Source organism: Euprymna scolopes, chromosome 46, assembly GCF_053919585.1.
Source record: "Euprymna scolopes isolate OS-2025 chromosome 46, ASM5391958v1, whole genome shotgun sequence".
Lineage (NCBI taxonomy): Eukaryota > Metazoa > Mollusca > Cephalopoda > Sepiida > Sepiolidae > Euprymna > Euprymna scolopes.
This window is the reverse complement of record NC_136527.1, coordinates 72,724,381-72,748,679: the sequence shown is the minus strand read 5'-3', so window position 1 is coordinate 72,748,679 and position 24,299 is coordinate 72,724,381. Positions and strand designations below refer to the sequence as shown.

At 32.4% G+C, this 24,299-nt stretch overlaps 1 protein-coding gene across 12 annotated transcripts in view; it reads left to right on the top strand.

The window, feature by feature from the left end:
- LOC145271177 (type-1 angiotensin II receptor-associated protein-like) overlaps window positions 1–24,299 on the top strand; it is a 194,086-nt gene that overhangs the window by 134,437 nt on the left and 35,350 nt on the right. For all 12 annotated transcript variants that reach the window (XM_080126713.1, XM_080126717.1, XM_080126711.1 and 9 more), the window contains exons 3-4: window positions 4,463–4,577; window positions 9,732–9,822. In XM_080126713.1, the coding sequence (XP_079982839.1) occupies window positions 4,463–4,577; window positions 9,732–9,822 (206 nt within the window). The remainder of the gene's footprint in view (window positions 1–4,462; window positions 4,578–9,731; window positions 9,823–24,299) is intronic.

The window sequence follows — 24,299 nt, the reverse complement described above, 5'->3', positions numbered from 1 at the left end:
AAGGTTCAAAAGAGTCGCCAACCTAATAGGTCCTGAACTATCATCCAAGCTTCAACCTCAGTCCCATCAACGAAATGTTGCGTCCCTCTGCCTGTTCTACAAGTACTTTAATGGTGAATGCTCTGACGAACTGCAAGCACTTGTTCCCCCTCGACGTAAATACCACCGACAAACCTGACAGGCAGCTAAATCCCACCCCTTCACAGTAGAGATCCCTAGATGTAAGAGAGCCTTCTACTCCAGTAGTTTCTTCCCCAGAACAGCTAGACTTTGGAATTCCCTTCTGGGTCCCTGCTTCCCCAACTGTACTGACATGCAGAAGTTCAAGTGTAACGTGAACTGACATCTTGCTGCCCAACTCCCTACACAGCACCCGCGATGCTTATGTCCTTGATAGTAGCCCTCTTCAACAAAGTGGCAATGTGCCTTGTTTGGGGTGAAAATGTAATAAAAAAAAAAAAAAAAATTTTTTTTTAAATTTGAGGATTCATTTTTTTTTTTTTTTTACTTATCGAGGAAATTAAAAAATTTTTTTTGCAAGTATTTACGAACTTTTGGAACAACCTAATCCATTAGATTTCACACAGCTTATCATCATCACTGATTGCTCAATAACCAGTTGTGCTTCCCTTGAATCTGAGTGATAACGAGTTTCCCCAGATTTTCAGTACTCTCCACCTCTTTTGATAAAACATTGCAAACGATTTTGCGTTATCACAACAGCCACTTACTATGTTCAAGGCTGGATATTGAGCATCTAGTGAACAGACGTCTTGCTGCTCATCTCCCTTCATAATGTCCCTGCAACTTATGTCCGCTATAGTAGCCTCCTACTTCAAAATGGCACTGTGCCTTGTTTAAGGTGAAAATTGAATATAAAAAAAAAAAGAATAAACAACTTGAAGACCCTTGCATAACGGCGGCATACCTGCAGTCGCTGCTTGTTTCTGCATCTGAGTGGACGAGGGACTGGGGGGAAGATGTTCATCCCAGCAAAAACAGTTGCGCTATTGTCCTCTACATATCTCTCCCCTGTTCCTGTCCATGGTATTTGGTTTTAAGACACATTTGTGCCATTCTCGAAATGTCATAACTATCTAGGAGTAATAATATCTAGCAATCTCAGATTTGAATACCAATTTTTTTTAAAATCAATTTTCACCTCAAACAAGGCACCGTGCCACTTTGAAGTAGGGGTCTACTATCGGGGACATAAGTTGCAGAGGCATTATAAAGGGAGATGAGTAGCAAGATGTTTGTTCACATTACACTTGAACTTCTGCATGTCAGTACAGTTGGGAAAGAATCTCGGGAGTTCCAAAGTCTAGCAGTTCTGGGGAAGAAACTATTGGAGTAGAAGGCTTTCTTACACCTAGGGATGTCTACTGTGTAGGGGTGAAATTTTGCTGCTTGTCAGGCTTACATGGGCTTGTAATTCGTCAGAGCATCTACCATTAAAATATTTGTAAAACGGGCAGAGGGATGCAACATTTCGCCGGTGGGAGAGGCGCTGAAACCTAGATGACAGTTCGGGGAGAGAAAAAAAACAAAACCTTTTCCAAAAATAGAACAAAAGGCAAATCCGTCTAAAGAATTAATTTAAATACATGTATTTCTTAGTATTTAGAATTTTTCTAACGTATATTTTATTACACTAAGTGTGAGTACATTAACATTTGTTTTCATTAGACTTCTTTTCTGTATGTGAGGTGCCTTCGATAAGTTTCCAGATTTTTTTCGTAGGCACACTTTTCTTGATAGTATACACATATAACTAGTCTCCTTTGAAGTTAACTTCTGGAAGGCCCCATGGCTATCCTCTTGTGTGAGTGTGTCAATGATCCTTGTCCTAGCCTCTTTTATCTCAATTGTCACGTCATGACAGCCACTAAGATTTTCCTTGAGCTTAATGAATAACCAAAAGTCATAGTAAGCAAGGTCTGGACTATAGGGAGGGGGAAGAACTGTCTTGATACCCATCTTGGTCATGAGAATGTCTTTCTTTCTGATCTTCTCTGAGAACCCTTTGGACAAACTTTGCGCAAATCTTCCGCATCTTCACTTTCTCGTGAATAATTGTATGTACATTTTTTACACTAACATCAAACTGTTCACTTATTGTCTCTATAGACATACAACTGTCTTCATCCATGAAATTCTTTATTTGGCCAATCAACTCTAGTATTCTGACTTCCTTACTCCTCCCATACCTCTCATCATCTCTCACACACTCCCTGCCTTTCTTGAACCTCTTATGCCACTCAAAAACTGATGCCCGATTCATGCAAGATGGTCCAAAAGCAGTCTGAAGTATTCCACATGTTTCTTTGGCGTTTTTTCCAAGTTTTAAACAGAATTTTATTGCATATCGTTCTCCTAAAGTGTCTGTCCTTGGTATGACCTAAAACTATATCCGATGGTGAGGCCCCAGCTTGTGGGCTTTGGGGAGTGTGGAGCCACCCTTTAATTGCCATTGCTCCCAGGTCCACTCTGACCCGGAGTGGTAGTACCTGTTAGGGTCCCAACTATGGGTTAAATAGAATCTGAGGTAAAAAAAAAAAAAATACTCCATCAAAAATCGTTCCTCAAAATAACTAGATTCGGCATTGAATAATCTGAAAAAGGTTGATAGGCCATAAAACAAAAACAAACAAACCAAACCCTATTAAAAAATTTTTCTTCAAAATCACTGGATTCGGCATTAAATAACCTGAAAAAGGTTGATATGCCATAAAACAAAAACAAACAAACCAAACCCTATTAAAAAATTTTTCTTCAAAATCACTGGATTCGGCATTAAATAACCTGAAAAAGGTTGATATGTCGTAAAACAAAAACAACCAACCTAAAGTGTCCTCACATTCAGATTGCATTTTTGAAATTCACCAGTTGATCATATATTATCATAATATTTGAAAACGAGGCTATATTAAAACGAAAACACTCTGGTATTCTTGTCCAGGGTTGCTAGATTGCCATTTTTAACTGTTTACCACCAAATCTTTTTTATGCAATAAATAAATGAAACCCGTGTGTGACGGAAGTTAGCATGCAACTGACGCACGGACATAACCCTAACCCCTCATTCACTTGTTGAACCATGCATAGACCTGTACTTTTTTTTTTTTTTTTTTTTTTTTTTAAATATAGAAATTACCACTTATCAAGGCCTGGATACCACTTGAGGATAAGGATTAATGGGTGTACAGTAGTCAATGGGATTATAGCGAAGTAGTGGAAATTTTGTAAATTGGATTAATTAGGGGGACGGTTCATCAAGAACTTGTTTACATTGGACTTGAAGACAATCAAATTGTAGTCAGCTGGAAAGCAGGCGAACGGAAGAGACTTCCACCGGCGTGCAGTTCTAAGAAAGAAGCTTTGTTCATGGAATTTACGTTTTAAGACCAATTCGGCTGACAAGCCATAAGAGAAAGAAATATTGTTTTTGAAAGGCGACTTGAAAGCACAATTTGGTGGTAAAGGTTTAAAGCTGAATTTCGCAAATTTGGGCTTTTTTGAATGAATTTGACATTTAAAAATTGTATTTAAATTATTTCAAAGCGGAACGTACTAATTAGGGATGGGTCAAGCAGATTATTATATGAATAATAATAAAAAAAGTAAGATTTTTTTTTTTTATTAAAAAAAAAAAAAACAATTGATTTTTGCTTAACTCACTAAATGTGAGTTTTGTGTTATGTCAAAATCTTTTCTTTTTTTTTTGTTTTTTTAAATTGAGTTTTGTCAAATTATTAAAGCTTAACATTTTTATTTGTATCTTTTTCTTGATATTTAGCTGGATTTTATTTCTTTTTCATTTTTGTTTTTTTTTTCTCTCTCTTGTTTGTCTTTTTTCTCTTAATCTGTCCCCCCCTCCTTTCCTCTTCCTCTATCCATCTTATCTCATCTTGATTTGCCTCCTTTTCTCATTTTACGACAGCTAAAAATTTTTGTTTTGCTGTACATCAAACAATTCATGATGTGGGTGGAGGAGTTCAAAGACTTTTGCTTCATCAAAGAATGACTTCCTGTTCCCTTCCCTCTACATGCACATTTGAGGACTTTTAATTTTGGGCTTCTTTTAATTTTGGGCTTCTTTTAATTTCGGGCTTCTTTTAATTTCGGGCTTCTTTTAATTTTGGGCTTCTTTTAATTTTGAGCTTCTTTTAATTTTGGGCTTCTTTTAATTTTGGGCTTCTTTTAATTTTGGGCTTCTTTTAATTTCGGGCTTCTTTTAATTTCGGGCTTCTTTTAATTTTGGGCTTCTTGATTTCAGCGCTTTTGTTCCATTGGCCACTAAAATTCCTTGTCCAATTCAGAAACGATTATGAATATTTGGATTCTAATACAAACTGTTCTGTTATACATAATGTTAATACTTTTGTCTGGTGGCTCTGCTAGTTAAACTAAAAATTTGTGTTATTACACAACTAATTTATACATTTTTGTTTCATTTTAGGGCCTCAATGCCAACGGGGTTCCTTCCTGTCAGCTACATATACATGAATGCCTTCGTGTTGGCATTTGGAATGTGGGGAATTATCAAACAAGAATCTACAGATGCCATTAGTATGGTAAGACGCGTCTTTTAGAACGTCTTTGTAAATTGTTTCGCTTTTCTTTCTTTCTCTAATCTATCACGATTCGTGTGTGTGTATATGTGTGTTTGTATATCTGTGTGCATATGTATGTGTGTTTGTGTATCTGTGTTTGTATATGTGTGTGCATATGTATGTGTGTTTGTGTATCTGTGTTTGTATATGTGTGTGCATGTTTGTATATGTGTGTGCATATGTATGTGTGTTTGTGTATCTGTGTTTGTATATGTGTGTGCATGTTTGTATATGTGTGTGCATATGTATGTGTGTTTGTGTATCTATGTTTGTATATGTGTGTGCATATGTATGTGTGTTTGTGTATCTGTGTTTGTATATATGTGTGCATGTTTGTATATGTGTGTGCATATGTATGTGTGTTTGTGTATCTGTGTTTGTATATGTGTGTGCATGTTTGTATATGTGTGTGCATATGTATGCGTGTGTGTGTTTATCTGTGTGCATATGTGTGTGTTTGCCATAAAATAAGTTCCGCCTCCTTCATTCTTGTTCATTTCTTATTTTGAGATATATATATATACAGGGTGGGCCAAAATAAGGGTCCTATTTTTAAAAATTCATAAATTCATGTAAGTTTTAAGAAGTGTTTTTCAGCCAAAATTTGTTTTGTTTATTTCAAAAAAATCTCGGAAGGGTCAGTCTACACACACATAAAGTTTGGTGAGTTTAACTTTTATTTTGTGGAAGTTATTCAAATTTAAAGATAGGACCCTTATTTTGGCCCACCCTGTATATATATATCTATAATATAAAGCTGAATGTCTGTATGTGTGTGTGTCTGGTCACGAATAGGCTCCTATATGGTTAACTATTTTAAAAAACTGATTACATATAATGATAGAAGAGGTATCGAGACACAGGAATGGGTATGTTTGATCTGGTAGAATGGTGGTTCATTAAAATTGTGGGGTCTGCATTCACGCCTGGTCCACAAAGTATGGAAATTAAAAAAATTAAAAAATTAAAAAAAAAAACGTTTACAAGTGTTTTTGATATAGACGTACATAAGAATACTTTGATAAGTATGTTTTAACTTAAATATGGATGGTATAATAAAATTGTAGGGTCTACGTTCGCACCTGGCCTCCATAGTATGGAAATAGGCACAAACTTTAATAAAGGTTTTTCATATCTATCTGTGTAAGTATACTTTGATAATTATGTTTCAGTTTGAAGAAATATGGTATAATAAAATTATTGGGTGTTCATTCGCGCCTGACCTACATAGAATGGAAATATTTCACAAAGTTTAACAAGGTTTTTTTTAATATAGATCCACAGAATATTGTGATAAGTGTTTCAGTGTGAACAGGTATGGTATAATAAATTATGGAGTTTATCTATTTTATTTTTACTTTCATCATATTTTGCTTTGGTTTTGATACCCCCAAATTCGAAGCTATCTCTTTACAACCCCTCCTTTTCATAACCTATCATACTTTCATAAATCAGAGTCCATTTTCTGTAGGCTGTTTTTGAACCCAATCAACCACGGGTACTTTTGCTAGTATATATATATAAAAAAAAAAATTTCCTTCTGTTTCTCCATTTCACCTTTTTGTGTTTTTATTTCTCCATAAACAAACATTATTTCGTCTAGAAATTTAAATAAATAAAAAAAAAAAAATCTAGGATCCTAGAACAAACTTTTACCCCAGGTCTGAAATTGAAACCCAAAGTGGCATTCATTCTAGGTAGGTTAAACTGGCTTCCTCCAAAGGAAGAAGTTCCATGGTAATATCAAATTCACGAGTGGTCCCCAGTCGTTTGTATCTCTTTATTGGAGGAGATGACATCAGGTTTCTTTGCAGTTCTTGCTTACAGGAAGACGTCAATGTCTTCCTACATACAGCACCTGGTATTCCCAAATGGTCATCTATCTGACATTGACCAGGCTAAACGTTGCTAAACTTTGGTGATCTAATGATGACCGGTGTGTCGACATGGTTTTGTTGTATTTGAAATTTAAAGACTTCAAATCTGTTGCTAAAGTCACTGAAAAAATAGTTGGACCATCCTACTTCTCCAGAAAGTGACTGACTCCTAATGCGATCGGTCCTGGATATGACCTTAAACTATACCCGATGGTGAGGCCCTAGCTTGCGGGCTTTGGGGAGTGTGGAGCCACTCTTTAATTGCCATTACTCCCAGGTCCACTCTGACCCGGAGTGGTAGTACCTGTTAGGGTCTCAACTATGGGTTAAATAGAAACTGTCTTGAAAAAAAATATATTGTATTAAAAAATTTTTCTTTAAAATCACTGGATTCGGCATTAAATAACCTGGAAAGGGTTGATATACCGTAAAACAAAACCCAACCTAATGCTGTCATTTACCCAAGATGGAGTATTGTTGCCACATCTGGGGAGATGCCACTCAGAGCACTTTTTCTTGCCTTGAGTACAAAATTGACTTCGAAATCTAGTGGGGAATAATCTCTTTGAAAAACTCGGTCATGTTCTGCACAATTTACCAAAAGCGAAAACAATTTTTTTCCTCTATAAAACAACCAAACTAAACTCCACGAATAAATATTTGAAAATATAAACAGTTTGAAGCCTGAAAACTGTTTTTCCAAAATTACTGGATTTGGCATTATATAGCATGAAAAGGGGTCATGTGCCGTCTCCTTCCTGGACGGGGTCCAAAAGAGTCACCAACCTGATAGGTCCTGAATTGTCATCTAAGCTTCAGCCCCTGTCCCATTGACAAAATGTTGCATCCCTCTGCCTGTTTTACAAATATTTTAATGGTGGATGTTCTGATGAACTACAAGCCTTTGTATCCCCTCGATATAAATACCCCCAACAAACCCGACAAGCAGTGAAGTCATACCCAGTAGAGATCCCTAGATGTAGGAAGGCCTTCTACTCTAATAACTTCTTCAGAACTGCTAGGCTTTAGAATTCTCTTCCGGTTTCCTGCTTCCCGAACTGTACTGACATGCAGAAGTTCGAGTGTAATGTGAATAGACATCTTGCTACGTAGTACCCTTGCCACTTAGGTCTCTGATAGTAGCCCTCTACTTCAAAGTGGCAATGTGCCTTGTTTGAGGTGAAAATGTAATAAAAAGAAAGTAAAAAAAAAAAACTAACCAACCAATCTTGAGTACAAAATTGACTTCGAAATCTAGTGGGGAATAATCTTTTTGGAAAACTCGGTCATGTTCTGCAAAATTTACCAAAAGCGAAAAGAATTTTTTTCCTCTATAAAACAACCACGAATAAATGACCTTTGATAGAGTATGTCATAAAGGTTTACTTCACAAGATCTCCAGCTACAGTATAGCTGGAAATGTCTTCTCAATTATCAAATCATTTCTCTCTGCTAGGTTCATAAGTGTAGTGGTTGATGGGCAGAAATCAGAAGCTCTCGGTATTAATGCTGGAATCCCTCAGGGGTCCATCCTGGGCCCAACTCTCTTCCCGATCTACATTAATGATCTTCCAAATCACATCCTTACATCATTTGTAGACATTTATGCTGATGACACTACTATCTATGGTAGCACATCTAAGACCGTAAACGACCAAGTTCTCCCTGATTCTCTCTCCTCTGATCATGAGCAAGTGATACAATGCAGAAAGGAGTGGCTGGTTACTTTTAATGCATCTAAAACCAAGCTTTTATCTTTACATCATCAACGCTCTGATCTCCATCTGGCATCAATTGAAATGAATGGCTCTCGTCTTGGGGAGGTTTCATGTTTTGACAAGCTTCTGGGCTTGACCTTTACTCCTGATCTTAAATGGAACACATACATTAAATCCATTGCCAAGGCCGCTGGAAAAATGGTGGAATTCTATCGATCCAGTAGATATCTCACTGCTGATGCAGTCTATATACGTCCAAGGATGTAGTACTGTTACCACATCTGGGCAGGAGCTGCTAGAAAAGACTTATCCTGCCTTGATAGAGTTGAAAATAGACTTCGTAGCTTAGTGGGGGATGTTCTTTTCTCTTCCCTGCAACCTCTTTCCCACAGAAGAGATGTTGCAAGTTTGTCTCTGCTTTATTGTTATTTTCATGGAAAGTGCTCAGCTGAGCTTCAATCTCTGGTCGCTCCTCACCAATCTTTCACAAAAAACACTCGTCTGGAACAAAACCACTATCAATAATATCCCACACTCATTGTCTGTGTCTAGACCTAAATGTAGATTCCATGAACAAAGCTTCTTTCTTAGAACTGCACACCTGTGGAATTATCTTCGGTTTTCCTGCTTTCCAGCTGACTACAATATGGTTGTCTTCAAGTCTAATGTAAACAAGTTTTTGATTAACTGTTCCATATAAGTTAAAAAATTTACCGATTTTCATTATTAATAACTAGCGAGGGGTACCCGGCGTTGCCCGGGTGTTTGGAGGTGTGTGTGTGTGGGGGGGTTTTAAAAAAAAAAATAAGTAGGAGGATCGAACCCGAACCGTTGAGGCAAAGTTGTAAATTAAAGTGTGAAAAAAAAAGTGCAACGTTAACCATTGCCCCACCGTGAGATGCTAACGGAAACACGTTTGAATTTATTTAATTACTTGGATTTAGCAGGTGCCCGTTTTAATGAGTTAATGAGGTCAAGTTTGACTGCGGGATAGTATTCATTTACTGCTGAACGCTTTTTTTTCCCCCCAAGATGTTATAGGAAAAAGACTAACCCACATGCGGCGAGCGATAAATATTGAATATTTATCTTCCCGAAATCGAGCAAATTAAATAGACAGGCGAGCTTCGTTGTTAACTGTGAGATATTACGATTTATATGTGATATAAAAAGTTTTAAAAAGTTGTGAACCGACCGACCGCTTCTCTGAAAGAAGCCTTTTGTAGACACACAGAAAAAGCGAACACACATACATACATTTTTGCTTTTATATTTATAGATAACTATATTGTTCAATTTCTACTGTACACTCTTTAACCCTTATCCTCGAGTGGCCTATTGACCTTGATAAGTGGTGATGCCTATGTAAAAAAAAATATATTTGGAGATATAAACAATTTGAAGCATGAAACCTTTTTAAATAAAATGACTGGATTCGGCATTAAATAACATGAAAAGGGTTGATATGCCGTAAAACTAAACATACAACCAATTTTTTTTTTTTTTTTTTTTTTTTTCAGTTTTTAATACTAAAAGCCTTCACCATACTGCAGGACATTATTTTCCTGGGAATTTATCAGCCGCGAGCATATCAAGCGTACGAAGCTCTAGGTGAGTACCATTTTCATGGCTTCATTAACATTTGTCAGCCATCTTGTAAATGACATCAAAGTGAAACTCAACACTCATCTTTCAAATTGTTGTCCTTTTGGCCTTCCATACTTAATTTTGAAAACGCCACAACCTGTCTTAGCTGATGGAATTTTGATAAACCCAAGATATGTTTAGAAAATAAGACTTGCTCAGTGATGTTTATTTATGATGTTTGCATATTTTTGAGATGAGGATCGATAATTATTTTTTGGTATTATTCTCATCTTATTTGTTTTTTCCACAACTTTTCGACCGATGTAACTTCTAGTCGTCTTGAGGTGTAATCACGCTGGATGTTATTGGTGAATGGTAAAAAATGTTCGGTTTTGAATTTCTAACGGCTAAGTTCATTGTAAAAGCAAAAAAAAACAAAAAAAAAAACACATTTCACTATTTACCTATAACATCCAGTGAAAATATACCTGGAAGTTACATTGGCCAAAATCCCCTCGCCAAATTTTCACAAGAAACACTCGTCTAGCTGAAAACATTATCAATAATTCCCTCCACTCTTTATCTGTGCCTAAACCTAAACGTAGATTCCATGGACAAAGCTTCTTTCTTAGAAGTGCACGCCTTTGGAATTGTCTTCCGTTTTCCTGCTTTCCAGCTAACCACAATCTGATTGCCGTCAAGTCCAATGTAAACAAGTACCTGATGAGCCGTTCTACTTAAGTTAACAAATTTACCAAATTTCTGTTACTAACGATTACTATATTGTCCTTTTGACTACTGTGCACTCTTAACCCTTATACTCGAGTGGTCCCTGAGCCTTGATAAGTGGTAATGCCTATGTAAAAAAAACAAAAAAAAAAAACAACCAAGATGAGAATAATAGTTAAAATAATACAAAAATTTTTTTTATTTAGTTATTTACATTTTTAGCTTTAATAATAAATAAAAAATAATAATATAATAACAATACAATCAAATATCGAGTTCTAAACTCTGTTTTTGTAAAGTTAAAGGGATTTAGGAAATCCACTGTTTGAAAAGCACTCGATACTCAGAATTTAAAAGTTGAAAAAAAAAAAACAAGTGCAAAATTGATTTTAATAAACATTCATTTATTAAAATTAAATTTACTTTTTTTTTTTTTTTCAAATTTTTGAATAGAAAAATATTCTTCTCCAGGAAATATGGACAGTTTTTTTTCTCCTTTTTTTGTGTCATGGTCGAGGTAACACCCGGTACATTCCCCAAAGGTCGGAAATTGAGGCTGAGCGAGGTTTAAATGTTCGATAATAGTGTGGAATGTTGGTCATACGCATGCGTCAAAGTAATGATAGGGAATCCACTGTTTGAGAAGAACTTGGTATTCAGATCTTGGAGAAGAATATTTTACTATTTGAAAAAAAAAAAAAAATATTTCCTGGAGAAGAATATTTTACTATTTGAAAAAAAAAAAAAAAAAAAAATTAGATACTAGCAGGATGTAGAAATAATTGTCTTTTTAGTTTCAATAATAATTACAAGAAATGGATGGTCATACATAATATATATATATATATATATATATATATATATATATATATATATATATATATATTATATAATTTACTTGAAACATTAGCCAGTTTGTATATAATGTATTAAAACAATTTAAAAAAAAAAATCCAAGCTCATTGCTCATTGAATGCCTTTATGTTTTTAGCAAACAAATTTGGAGCAGTTATTTTATATATATATATATATATATATAGCATGAAGTGTCTGTAATTTTTTTTTTTAATTAAAACAAATTAAACAAACACTCCCTGCTATATAATAACATTTATATATATACATATATGCATTGCAAAGGAGTTAGAATATATTTATCTGATTGAACAATGTTTAAAAAAAAAATGCTTTATTTTTTTGTTTCGTTTTTTTGTTATGATTTAAAGTTTTATATAAAAAATGTATTTAGTTAATTGGATTTCTTTTTGCGATAAGTAAATTTGTATTATTTATTTGCGGACTGTTATCTTCATCTTCTAGTTTTTTCACAACGTTTCGGCCAACTATTCCTTGGCCTTGTCAGGTCGTTAAATATCTCAACTGTATCCTCAGTAATTACTCCCTTCCATAGTTATTGTCGTCTCACCACGTTTTTGTCCAAGTAATCCTCTGGCCGGCTTTGGATAGGATTGAAACCGCTATCTTCAGACAATGCTCACGTGGAGACATAGAGATTCAATGTCTCTATCCACTGCGCCACGAGCCCTGAAGGGCGATCAAGGTTGCATTTTTTGGTCTTATAAACCCAAGTTAATTTGTTATCTGATCTTCCATTGTCGGGTCTGTACTGAATGGTATATTTTTGTGACACAAAGTGTGGGGCCCTGACAGACCACTGACCCCCAACGTTGATTTTTTTGTCCACTATTCTTCTAATTGCTGGATTGTCATTTTCTCGCTGGTGACTGTCGATGGGGTCACGTGTGGGTCTGCAAAGTCGAAATATTAAAATAAAACAAACACGAAAAACACAAACGCCAATGTTTCACGTATATTTGACGGTCAGACTTGTGAGTATGTGTGTGTCTTTTACACGTTCTATCGATGTTGCGGTCGTCTGTCAGTCACAATTCCTCTCAATCTCTGTTTTGCTGTCCATCCGTTGTCCCATGCTGCCCGCTATCAAGCCCCATTCACCACAAACGGCATGCGTCTAGTTGTCGACTTTCTTTATGTCGGTATCTGAAGTCCCCTCACCCCGGCTACCAGAAGCTGCCCTTCCCTGTGTTATCTGTTCTGTAGGTTTCTATTGTCATTGTCAAATCTAAACGGCTCAATCTAAAAATACCTACAGATTCATTGTTTGCTACTTCCTATTTCATTGTACATTTGTATGAGACTTCCTATCTATTGTTCCCCTTCTACTTGCTACTTCCCATCTCTTTGTGTATTGTAAGACACTTCCTATTCCTTTGTCTATTGCCTCCCCTTCTCCCTCTCAGCACTTAGTGACTCGGGTCCACTTAATAGTATCACATTATTTAATTATTGGAATTATGGAATTATTATTGAGATGAGTGATTTGTATTATTTATCTATTTGTTTGCTGTGAAACGTTACGAAACAACTGGATGAGGATAATAGTCCGCAAATAAATAAATAGAAAAAAAATAAAAAATTTAGTTTCATTTGTTTTGTATCTTTTTTTTTCCATTTACTGATTCTTATACAGGAGATTGATTTTTTTTTTTTTCATTTTTATTGTTACATTTACTGCTTCCTATACAGGAGATTGATATATTTTTTTTTTTTGTAAATAAATAAACTAATAAATAAAAATGGGTTCCCCTTTGGCTTTAATATCTATACACCATAAATCTACTTTGGCAAGTGATCTACAACTCGTATTGCAATTGGGGACAGTACAAGAGCAATGAAAACGTTTCTAACTGGTTTTGAAAGAATCCTTGAACGCCAAAGAAGATATTGTGCAACACTTCAGTGAATTATTCAACAAGAACTCGCTGAAGCCTTGGTCATCTACTACTTTTTATATCAAGCCAAAGTAGATAGGCGTACGATGTAGACATTTATTATTTGGTGTAGATAACAAGCCAAAAGGGCACAAAAGCAACATATTATTTTTCTTATTGCATGCAGCTGTTGAACAGGTGTCCAAAAAAGTCACTGAAGGATTTTGAACTTAAATAGATTCTTTATTTTTGATGATATCCTTCGGTAATTTTAACACAATCTGACGAAGACATTGAGAAATTAGAAATAAAAAAACAAAAACAAATGCAAAATTCAAACAACCTTTATTTATTAAAAACTAGCCTTGATACCTGACGTTGCACGGGTGTTTTGAGGTGTGTGTTTTGAGGTGTGTGTTGAGCAAAAAAAAACAAACAACAAAATGACATGGTGGCAGGCAGGCTCGAACCTGTACCACGAAGTAAGAAAAAGAATGTGAAAAAAAAAAGTGACATCTTTGCCGTTGCACTAATCACCAAACCAGAAGTGGCAAAGGTTTGAATTAAGTCAATTGAAAAGAGGGGATGACTTTCAAAAATATTGGCGAAAAAAACGAGCCCTCCTTGTAGAAAAGTGCCCAGTTGAGGGTGAAGGAATTAATGTTTTTAGCCAATTTTTCGATATTTGTCGTCCGAAGGGTTGAGCTTCAAAACGACCCTGATCTCGTGAAAATCCATCGCCTCTGTTGAAAATTTTAGGCAAACATACAAACATACATGATGATTGCAACATCTTGTCAGACGAGTGCCACTCCCTCAGACACTTAAAGTCCATAAGCCCAAATGCCTGAGGGAGTATCTATACACAGATGATGTTACAGAGTCTTAGCTTTGTACGACAGCTAAGTCTCTCTCGCGGTTCAAAATGTTGAGATCCAGCAACAAGCAAGAGCAAGATAGCCAGCAACAAATCAAACTGCAGACCAGCTTAATGCGGGTACTGGTCTCTCGCTTTATGGTTTTTTAAATCAGAGATTTGCTTCTCCATAAAAGGTTGCCTTCACTACGGCTTACGGGAGCCCAGTCCACCCCAACACATATATACATACACACAAATATACACGGTGCTAGTTGGCCGTTGACCCCGAAAAAGAGTTCATTCACCCTTTGACAAACAAACATACATACATTTAAACAGACGGGTGAGATTTATTTTATGGAAGATAATGTCTTTTAAATGTTGCCCATTTTCAGCTTCTCATCTTTGTGCTCTTTCCAAAACTTTATTCATTACAGACTGCAGAATCTCTGGATCGCGATTTAACTCTCTTATTTCATTCCAGATGTTTTCCTTCAATTCTTGCAGGGTTTGGGATTTGTTAACGTAGACGGCACACAATGTTTCGAATCGTGTTGTGACTTGCGCCATCTCTTACATAAAGATGTTGTCAATAAGCCCCCTTTCAGTCAAAACAATTGACCCCTGATTTGGGTAAAAAAATTTCAAAACTTGCGTACGTTGTTTAGTGTGATACTTATGCATAATTAATTTCTAAAATATTATCTGTATAATATCTGATATAGAGAAAAAAAACCCATCATTAATGGTAAAATGACAAAGATTTTTAACCTTTCAGTGACTTTTTGGACAACCTATATGTTGTATTATTGTTTGTTTTTGTTGAAACAATATTAAACGAACTCAGCACACGTGGATCCTTCTGCATTGTTATTTCCTAACCATTGCTTAGTGTTTTTGGCACAAGACTACAAGGCATGAGGCACTTAATACCAATTCAATGTTACGTTTTTTTTGGCCCGACACCAACAATGCCAGTAGACAACTGACTTTCTGCATGGCTTTTCAATAATATTCACAGGCTTTTCTCTTTTGTGTCCACTCATCAACCTTGCCCATATCATTGTAGATATGATTCATATTTGTATATTAATCAGCATTAAAGTAGCTTTACAAAGATAGACAAGTTGACCATATTGTAAAATAGTAAAATGTTTTTATATGAAGGAGCAGGTACTACATTCTGCCATTTTGAATTTTGCCCACTTCTATAAAACGCTGTAGCAACAGTTCTAGTGGAATGCCCATCATGAAATTCGGAATATATACTGTCCTAAGATAGACAAATCTTTTGCCAAAATTTAAAAAAAAAAAAAATACCGGTTTTTGAGAGAAGTCAGGTAAAAGGTAAAGGTCAACTTTTTTATTTGACCTCTAAAAAAAAAATATCCATACATAAAATTGTACATCTATCCAAGTGTTTTAGAATGATATATAACTGAACTTTGTAGGTCAATAAACAACAAAGATATCGTCTTTGAAAGTCAGTTACTATTCACATTTTTTGACATTTTTCGTAAAAAGGTCAAGGCTATATTTTAGGAATCCCTTGACCTTGAGAAGTTTAACAGGTTCCACTCAATTTCTTTCATGGAGATCTATAAGTGTAGCAAATTTGAAAAAAAATCCGTGTCTGACATGGTTCAACCCCTTGCTGATTTGACATGGAATGAGCCATATATATATATATATATATATATATTTTATTCGAGCCCAAAACAGTAAATGACCGGGTTCAAAAACAGCCTACAGAAAATGGACTCTGATTTATGAAAGTATGATAGGTTATGAAAAGGAAGGGTTCTAAATTTGGGGTGAATTTGGGGTATCAAAACCAAAGCAAAATATGATTAAAGTAAAAATAAAATAGATTGTGCCTATTTCCATTCTATGGAGGCCAGGCGTGAACGCAGACCACAATTTTATTATACCATCCCTATTTAAGTTAAAACATACTTATCAAAGTATTATTATGTACATCTATATCAAAAACACTTGTAAACGTTTTTTTTTTAATTAAATTTTTTTTATTTCTATACTTTGTGGACCAGGCGCGAATGCAGACCCCACAATTTTAATGAACCACTGTTCTGCCAGATCAAACATACCCATTCCTGTGTCTCGATACATCTATCATTATATGTAATCAGTTTTTTAAAATAGTTAACCATATAGGAGCCTATTCGTGACCAGACACACACACACACACACACACACACACACAAACATTCAGCTTTATATTATAGATATTAGTGAGGGAACGATTCTAATATTTTTTCCCCGATTTTGTACGAAATTCCCGATTCCAATACAATTACCGATTCTTTATAAATCTCTAAACATTTAACTATAAAAGTGTTATTTTGTCCCGGTTACTGTAGAAAACACATCTTAAATGTGCCTATATTTTCTCAAACGTAAAGCACACATTTCTGAGGGGGTGATCAAGAGATTTTAGTCTTACTGAAAGTTTAAATCAAATATTTATTTTATTATTACTACAAGCAGTGACAGATGTTTCTTAAACCAAAATCGAATAAAAAAGATAATTTATGGAATCGATTTTGGTATTGGAAAATGGGTTAAAATTTTTCCGATTCCGATACCCCAAAAAGCTCCGATTTTTCCAATTCTTGATTCCGATTAATCATCCCAACACTACTATATATATATATATATATATATATAGTAATTTATAAAATATATATGGCGATTAAGCTACACTGAATATTCCTTGTTTCATCCACTCTAGGACTCTTCAGGCTTATGCGTGAATTCTGTGGTTGTTTATCGTTTTTATATGCTCCTCTTCTATTGAGATTTTAGTTAGCCAATCAGCTTTCTAGTATCCACCGTGCCCTTCCTATCAGCCAATGAGCATGCATTTATCGGACAAAGACCTATTTGACCTCTGATTGACCTGTTCCTTTGTGTGTGCTCTATTTAGTTTCTTGATGTTTTAAAACTAGGTTAGTGTTTTTTGTAAGTTTATATATGAATACATATATGTGTGATCGTTTATGTATATTCATGTTTATTTACTTTATAACTTATTAACTAGCTCTACCTACGTATTGAGCACTTTTGGAGTAAATACTTAAAGTTTACGCATAAATCTATACTTTCATATATTAATTTATGTGAGTAAATTAAGTAGTTATATATATATATATATATAGAGAGAGAGAGAGAGGTTTGAGATGTTCAAAAATCTGGACTAATGTAGACAACGAGGTTGTTAGATAGTGCTCAAAATATTTTTTTTAATTATTTGAGGGTAAACAGTTACATATGGTTGCTACAAATAGCCATCTGTTTCAGTCAATGAGACTTCCTTAAGTGACCCGGAACTCCTCAATGCCACAAAAAAAAAAACCTGCGGTCTACTATATACCCTATCCCGTGGCAGTTGTTTGCATTGACAAAGGTTTAGCAGTAATACCAAAAAGCGTGGTTGGTTCTACACAAAACCTTCACCACTATATACAAATCATCTGTGTGGATTTCCGAGCAACTTAGCTGTTGTGGCAGAAGCTCATATGTTGAAATCGACGGGAAAGTCCATCATATATATGATGAGAGTCCATCATGATACACAGTAAAGACGAATTAGCTTAATTGTATGCATTTATTGTGGATATAATCGATCTGAAATTATATAAGCAACTGGTTGAGGGAATGAAAAATATAAAAAATAAACCTCGAAATGTCTGTAGTTTAAAAAAATTTTTTTTTATTACATTTTCACCTCAAACAAGGCACATTGCCACTTTGATGTAGGGGGCTACTATCAGGGACATAAGCATCAGGGGTACGATGCAGGGAGTTGGGTGGCAAGATGTCGATTCACATTATGCTTGAACTTCTGCATGTCAGTACAAGGCTCTCTTACATCTAGGGATCTCTACTGTGACGGGGTGGGATTTTGCTGCTTGTCGGGTTGGTCGGATGTATTTACGTCGAGGGTGGTACAAGTTTTGTATGAAAACAAATCATATGGCGATATGAATTTACCTAAAATATGTAATAATACAATAGTCATACAATTTTTTTATTACATTTTCACCTCAAACAAGGCACATTGCCACTTTGATGTAGGGGGCTACTATCAGGGACATAAGCATCAGGGGTACGATGCAGGGAGTTGGGCGGCAAGATGTCGATTCACGTTATGCTTGAACTTCTGCATGTCAGTACAATTGGGGAAGCAGGGACCCAGAAGGGAATTCCAAAGTCTAGCGGTTCTGGGGAAGAAGCTACTGGAGTAGAAGGCTCTCTTACATCTATGGATCTCTACTGTGAAGGGGTGGGATTTTGCTGATTGTCGGGTTGGTCGGGGGTATTTACGTCGAGGGTGGTACAAGTTTTGTATGAAAACAAATCATATGGCGGTATGAATTTACCTAAAATATGTAGTAATCCAATAGTCATACAATTATTGCCGAATGAACTTAAAAAAAGGAACAGCATCCGATAGTTATATATAATCTAAGGCACATCATATGAAGTAAGGTTTTTAATTATAAAGAAACTGTAGAGAATATAAATAATAATAATCTATATATAAAAGTGAAAATGTCTGTCTGTCTGTCTGTACATTTCCCTAGCAAATTACTCTGCCAATTTTCGGTCTACAGACTCGAAATTTGACGTAAGGGGTATTGAGATTTGGGAAAATGTTTTTAATCAGGTTTCAGCCAGAAATTTGGCTGTCAAGGGGTCAATGTTCGATTTGAACTTTGAGAACTCTACCAAACTCCTCCGCCAATTTTTGGTATAAACACTTGAAATTTTAGATATAGGTTCCTTGGACATGGATCTAACTTTATAATTTGATTTGAGCCCACAAACAGTAAATGTTAAGGGGTCAAAATTAGGGTCAAAGTAAAAAAAAATTGACCTCTGTGATCTCTACCAACTTTTCTCTATGGTAGTTAAGGAAGCCTATTATATAGAAAGGCATTACCGTACATATTCACACGTTTTAATATTTACGTATGCATATAAAGTTATGAACAGTACATAGGGCCCGAGCAAAGGCGGGTGGAACAAGATTAGATTCTACTTTTTTTTTTTTTTTTAGGCGATTACATGTAAAAATCCTGAAAAACTTGGTGGAAAGGAAAATAAACAAAAAATTGAATCATAAAATTTTGAATGAGGGATCCATTTTACAGATGAATTGAATGTAAAATGATCCCTCATTTTCTGGCCATTCTAGCATTTTAATTGTTTTTTTTTATTTTATTTTTCTTCTTTCTGCTAAGGTTTTCAGTGTGTAATTGCTTAAAAAAGAAACATTGGTGCTAATGCAAAGAGTGATCCGCACTATTTTTTAAATCGTATTTCCATGTTTAATTAAAGTTTTTTTTTTTTTTTATTCAATTGTAAGGCTATAGGTACAAAACCCCCTCCCCATGTTAAGAATGGCTTTTTAAATAATAACCTTATTATTTCAGCACGGATCACTCTCTGCATGGGTACCGAAAAATCTTGCATAATTGTGTAAAAAAAAAAAATTTTTTTTATTTTATTTTTTTTTGAGGATGGGAATGATTTAGACAAAGGTGTTAACGTACAAATTTTCTGAAAATATTTCTTAAATCAAAAACGCGAGTTAGCAAACTTATCCTTGGTCTAACACACATTGAAAGTTGTCCACCAACTCGATCGAGTGCCGGCCAAATCTTTCACTAGTGCTGCATTTTTAAGGGTATTTTATTTTACTCAGCAAAAAGATGTCTTCCTTTCTCTGCGGCCCTGTCGGTGGGGCATTAGAATACGTCGACTGCCCCCCCTGCAGAGGGTAAAAGTCCTTCAATGGGGGTCCTGGATATGACCTTAAACTATATCCGATGGTGAGGCCCCAGCTTGCGGGCTTTGGGGAGTGTGAAGCCACCCTTTAATTGCCATTGCTCCCAGGTCCACTCTGACCCAGAGTGGTAGTACCTGTTAGGGCCCCAACTATGGGTTAAATAGAAACTGACTTGCAAAAAACAAATATATTCTATTAAAAAAATTGTTCTTCAAAATCACCGGATTCGGCATTAAATAACCTGAAAAGGGTTGATATGCTGTAAACCAACCAACCAATCTCTTCTCTGCACATGCAGTCAAAAACATCTTTAGTTGACCTTCTTGTCGTTATTTTTTTACTGCACACATCTGATAGCAGCCCAGCACATCCTAGATTCCAGGGCAAAAAGTTTGTCGAAAAAAAAAAGAAAAATGCTAACCTCACATCTTTCTCCATTAACAAATACATTTATGTTTACCTGCACTGCTTTGCACCTTCCAATGTTAGATGGCAGTTTATTCCCACTTTTAAAAAATAATTTTGAACTTTTTTTTTTCATATCCTTACGTGTATTTTTATTGTTTCGTATTTTAGCACAGTCAATTATTTTTGTATATCTTTACTTTTTAATAACTTTATTTTTTATGCCCCTAATTATATTTAACACCTATTTGTAGTTTTAATTTTAGATCCATGCTTATTTTTTATGCATACGTATTTATATTTTTTTTTTATACCTTAAATATTTTTTTTTATACCTTACATATTTTTTTACACCTTATATATTTTTTTATACCCTTATATATTTTTTTATACCCTTATATATTTTTTATACCCTTATATATTTTTTTATACCCTTATATATTTTTTATACCTTATATATTTTTTTATATCCTTACATATTTTTTTATACCCTTATATATTTTTTATACCCTTATATATTTTTTATACCCTTATATATTTTTTTATACCCTTATATATTTTTTATACCCTTATATATTTTTTATACCCTTATATATTTTTTATACCTTATATATTTTTTATACCTTATATATTTTTTTATATCCTTACATATTTTTTTATACCCTTATATATTTTTTTACACCTTATATATTTTTATACCTTATATATTTTTTATACCTAATATATTTTTTTATACCTTATATATTTTTGTATACCTTATATATTTTTGTATACCTTATATATTTTTTTATACCCTTATATATCTTTTATACCCTTATATATTTTTTTATACCCTTATATATTTTTTTATACCCTTATATATTTTTTTATACCCTTATATATTTTTTATACCCTTATATATATTTTTATACCTTATATATTTTTTATATCCTTACATATTTTTTTATACCCTTACATATTTTTTAAACCCTTATATATTTTTTATATCCTTACATATTTTTTATATCCTTACATATTTTTTATACCCTTACATATTTTTTTATATTCTTATATATTTTTTATATCCTTACATATTTTTTATATCCTTACATATTTTTTATATCCTTACATATTTTTTTATATCCTTACATATTTTTTATATCCTTATATATTTTTTATATCCTTACATATTTTTTTATATCCTTACATATTTTTTTATATCCTTACATATTTTTTTATATCCTTACATATTTTTTTATATCCTTACATATTTTTTTATATCCTTACATATTTTTTTATATCCATAAATACTTTTTTATACCCTTACATATTTTTTATATCCTTACATAGTTTTTTGTATCCTTACATATTTTTTTATATCCTTACATATTTTTTTATATCCATAAATACTTTTTTATATCCTTACATATTTTTTATATCCTTACATAGTTTTTTGTATCCTTACATATTTTTTATATCCTTACATAGTTTTTTATATCCTTACATATTTTTTATATCCTTACATATTTTTTATATCCTTACATATTTTTTTATATCCTTACATATTTTTTTATATCCTTACATATTTTTTTATATCCTTAAATATTTTTTTATATCCTTAAATATTTTTTATATCCATAAATATTTTTTTATATCCATAAATATTTTTTTATATCCTTACATACTTTTTTATATCCTTACATACTTTTTTATATCCTTACATACTTTTTTATATCCTTACATACTTTTTTATATCCTTACATATTTTTTTATATCATTACATACTTTTTTATATCTTTACATATTTTTTTTATATCCTTACATATTTTTTATATCCTTACATATTTTTTTATATCCTTACATATTTTTTATATCCATACATAGTTTTTTATATCCTTACATAGTTTTTTGTATCCTTAAATATTTTTTATATCCTTACATATTTTTTTATATCCTTACATATTTTTTTATATCCTTACATATTTTTTTATATCCTTACATATTTTTTTATATCCTTACATATTTTTTTATATCCTTACATATTTTTTTATATCCTTACATATTTTTTTATATCCTTACATATTTTTTTATATCCTTACATATTTTTTATATCCTTACATATTTTTTTATATCCTTACATATTTTTTATATCCTTACATATTTTTTATATCCTTACATATTTTTTTATATCCTTACATAGTTTTTTGTATCCTTACATAGTTTTTTGTATCCTTACATATTTTTTTATATCCTTACATATTTTTTTATATCCTTACATATTTTTATATCCTTACATAGTTTTTTATATCCTTTCATATTTTTTTATATCCTTTCATATTTTTTTATATCCTTACATATTTTTTATATCCTTACATATTTTTTATATCCTTACATATTTTTTATATCCTTACATATTTTTTATATCCTTACATATTTTTTATATCCTTACATATTTTTTATATCCTTAAATATTTTTTATATCCTTACATATTTTTTATATCCTTACATATTTTTTTATATCCTTACATATTTTTTTATATCCTTACATATTTTTTTATATCCTTACATATTTTTTTATATCCTTACATATTTTTTTATATCCTTACATATTTTTTTATATCCTTACAAATTTTTTTATATCCTTACATAGTTTTTTATATCCTTACATAGTTTTTTATATCCTTACATAGTTTTTTATATCCTTACATAGTTTTTTATATCCTTACATAGTTTTTTATATCCTTACATATTTTTTTTATATCCTTACATATTTTTTTATATCCTTACATATTTTTTTATATCCTTACATATTTTTTTATATCCTTACATATTTTTATATCCTTACATATTTTTTTATATCCTTACATATTTTTTTATATCCTTACATATTTTTTTATATCCTTACATATTTTTTTATATCCTTACATATTTTTTTATATCCTTACATATTTTTTACACCCTTAAATATTTTTATATCCTTACATATTTTTTTATATCCTTACATATTTTTTTATACCTTACATATTTTTTTATACCTTACAAATTGTTTTATACCTTACATATTTTTTTATATCCTTACATATTTTTTATATCCTTACATATTTTTTTATATCCTTACATATTTTTTTATATCCTGGCATAGTTTTTTATATCCTGGCATAGTTTTTTATATCCTGGCATAGTTTTTTATATCCTTACATATTTTTTTTATATCCTTACATATTTTTTTATATCCTTACATAGTTTTCTATATCCTTAAATAGTTATTATAACCTTACATAGTTTTTATATCCTTATATATTTTTTATATCCTTACATATTTTTTTATATCCTTACATATTTTTTTATATCCTTACATATTTTTTTATATCCTTACATAGTTTTCTATATCCTTAAATAGTTATTATAACCTTACATAGTTTTTATATCCTTATATATCTTTTATATCCTTACATATTTTTTATATCCTTACATATTTTTTTATATCCTTACATATTTTTTTATATCCTGGCATAGTTTTTTATATCCTGGCATAGTTTTTTATATCCTGGCATATTTTTTTATATCCTGGCATATTTTTTTATATCCTTACATATTTTTTTATATCCTTACATACTTTTTTATATCCTTACATATTTTTTTATATCCTTACATATTTTTTATATCCTTACATATTTTTTTATATCCTTACATATTTTTTTATATCCTTACATACTTTTTTATATCCTTACATATTTTTTTATATCCTTACATATTTTTTATATCCTTACATATTTTTTATATCCTTACATATTTTTTTATATCCTTACATACTTTTTTATATCCTTACATTTTTTTTTATATCCTTACATATTTTTTATATCCTTACATATTTTTTTATATCCTTACATATTTTTTTATATCCTGGCATAGTTTTTTATATCCTGGCATAGTTTTTTATATCTTTACATATTTTTTTATA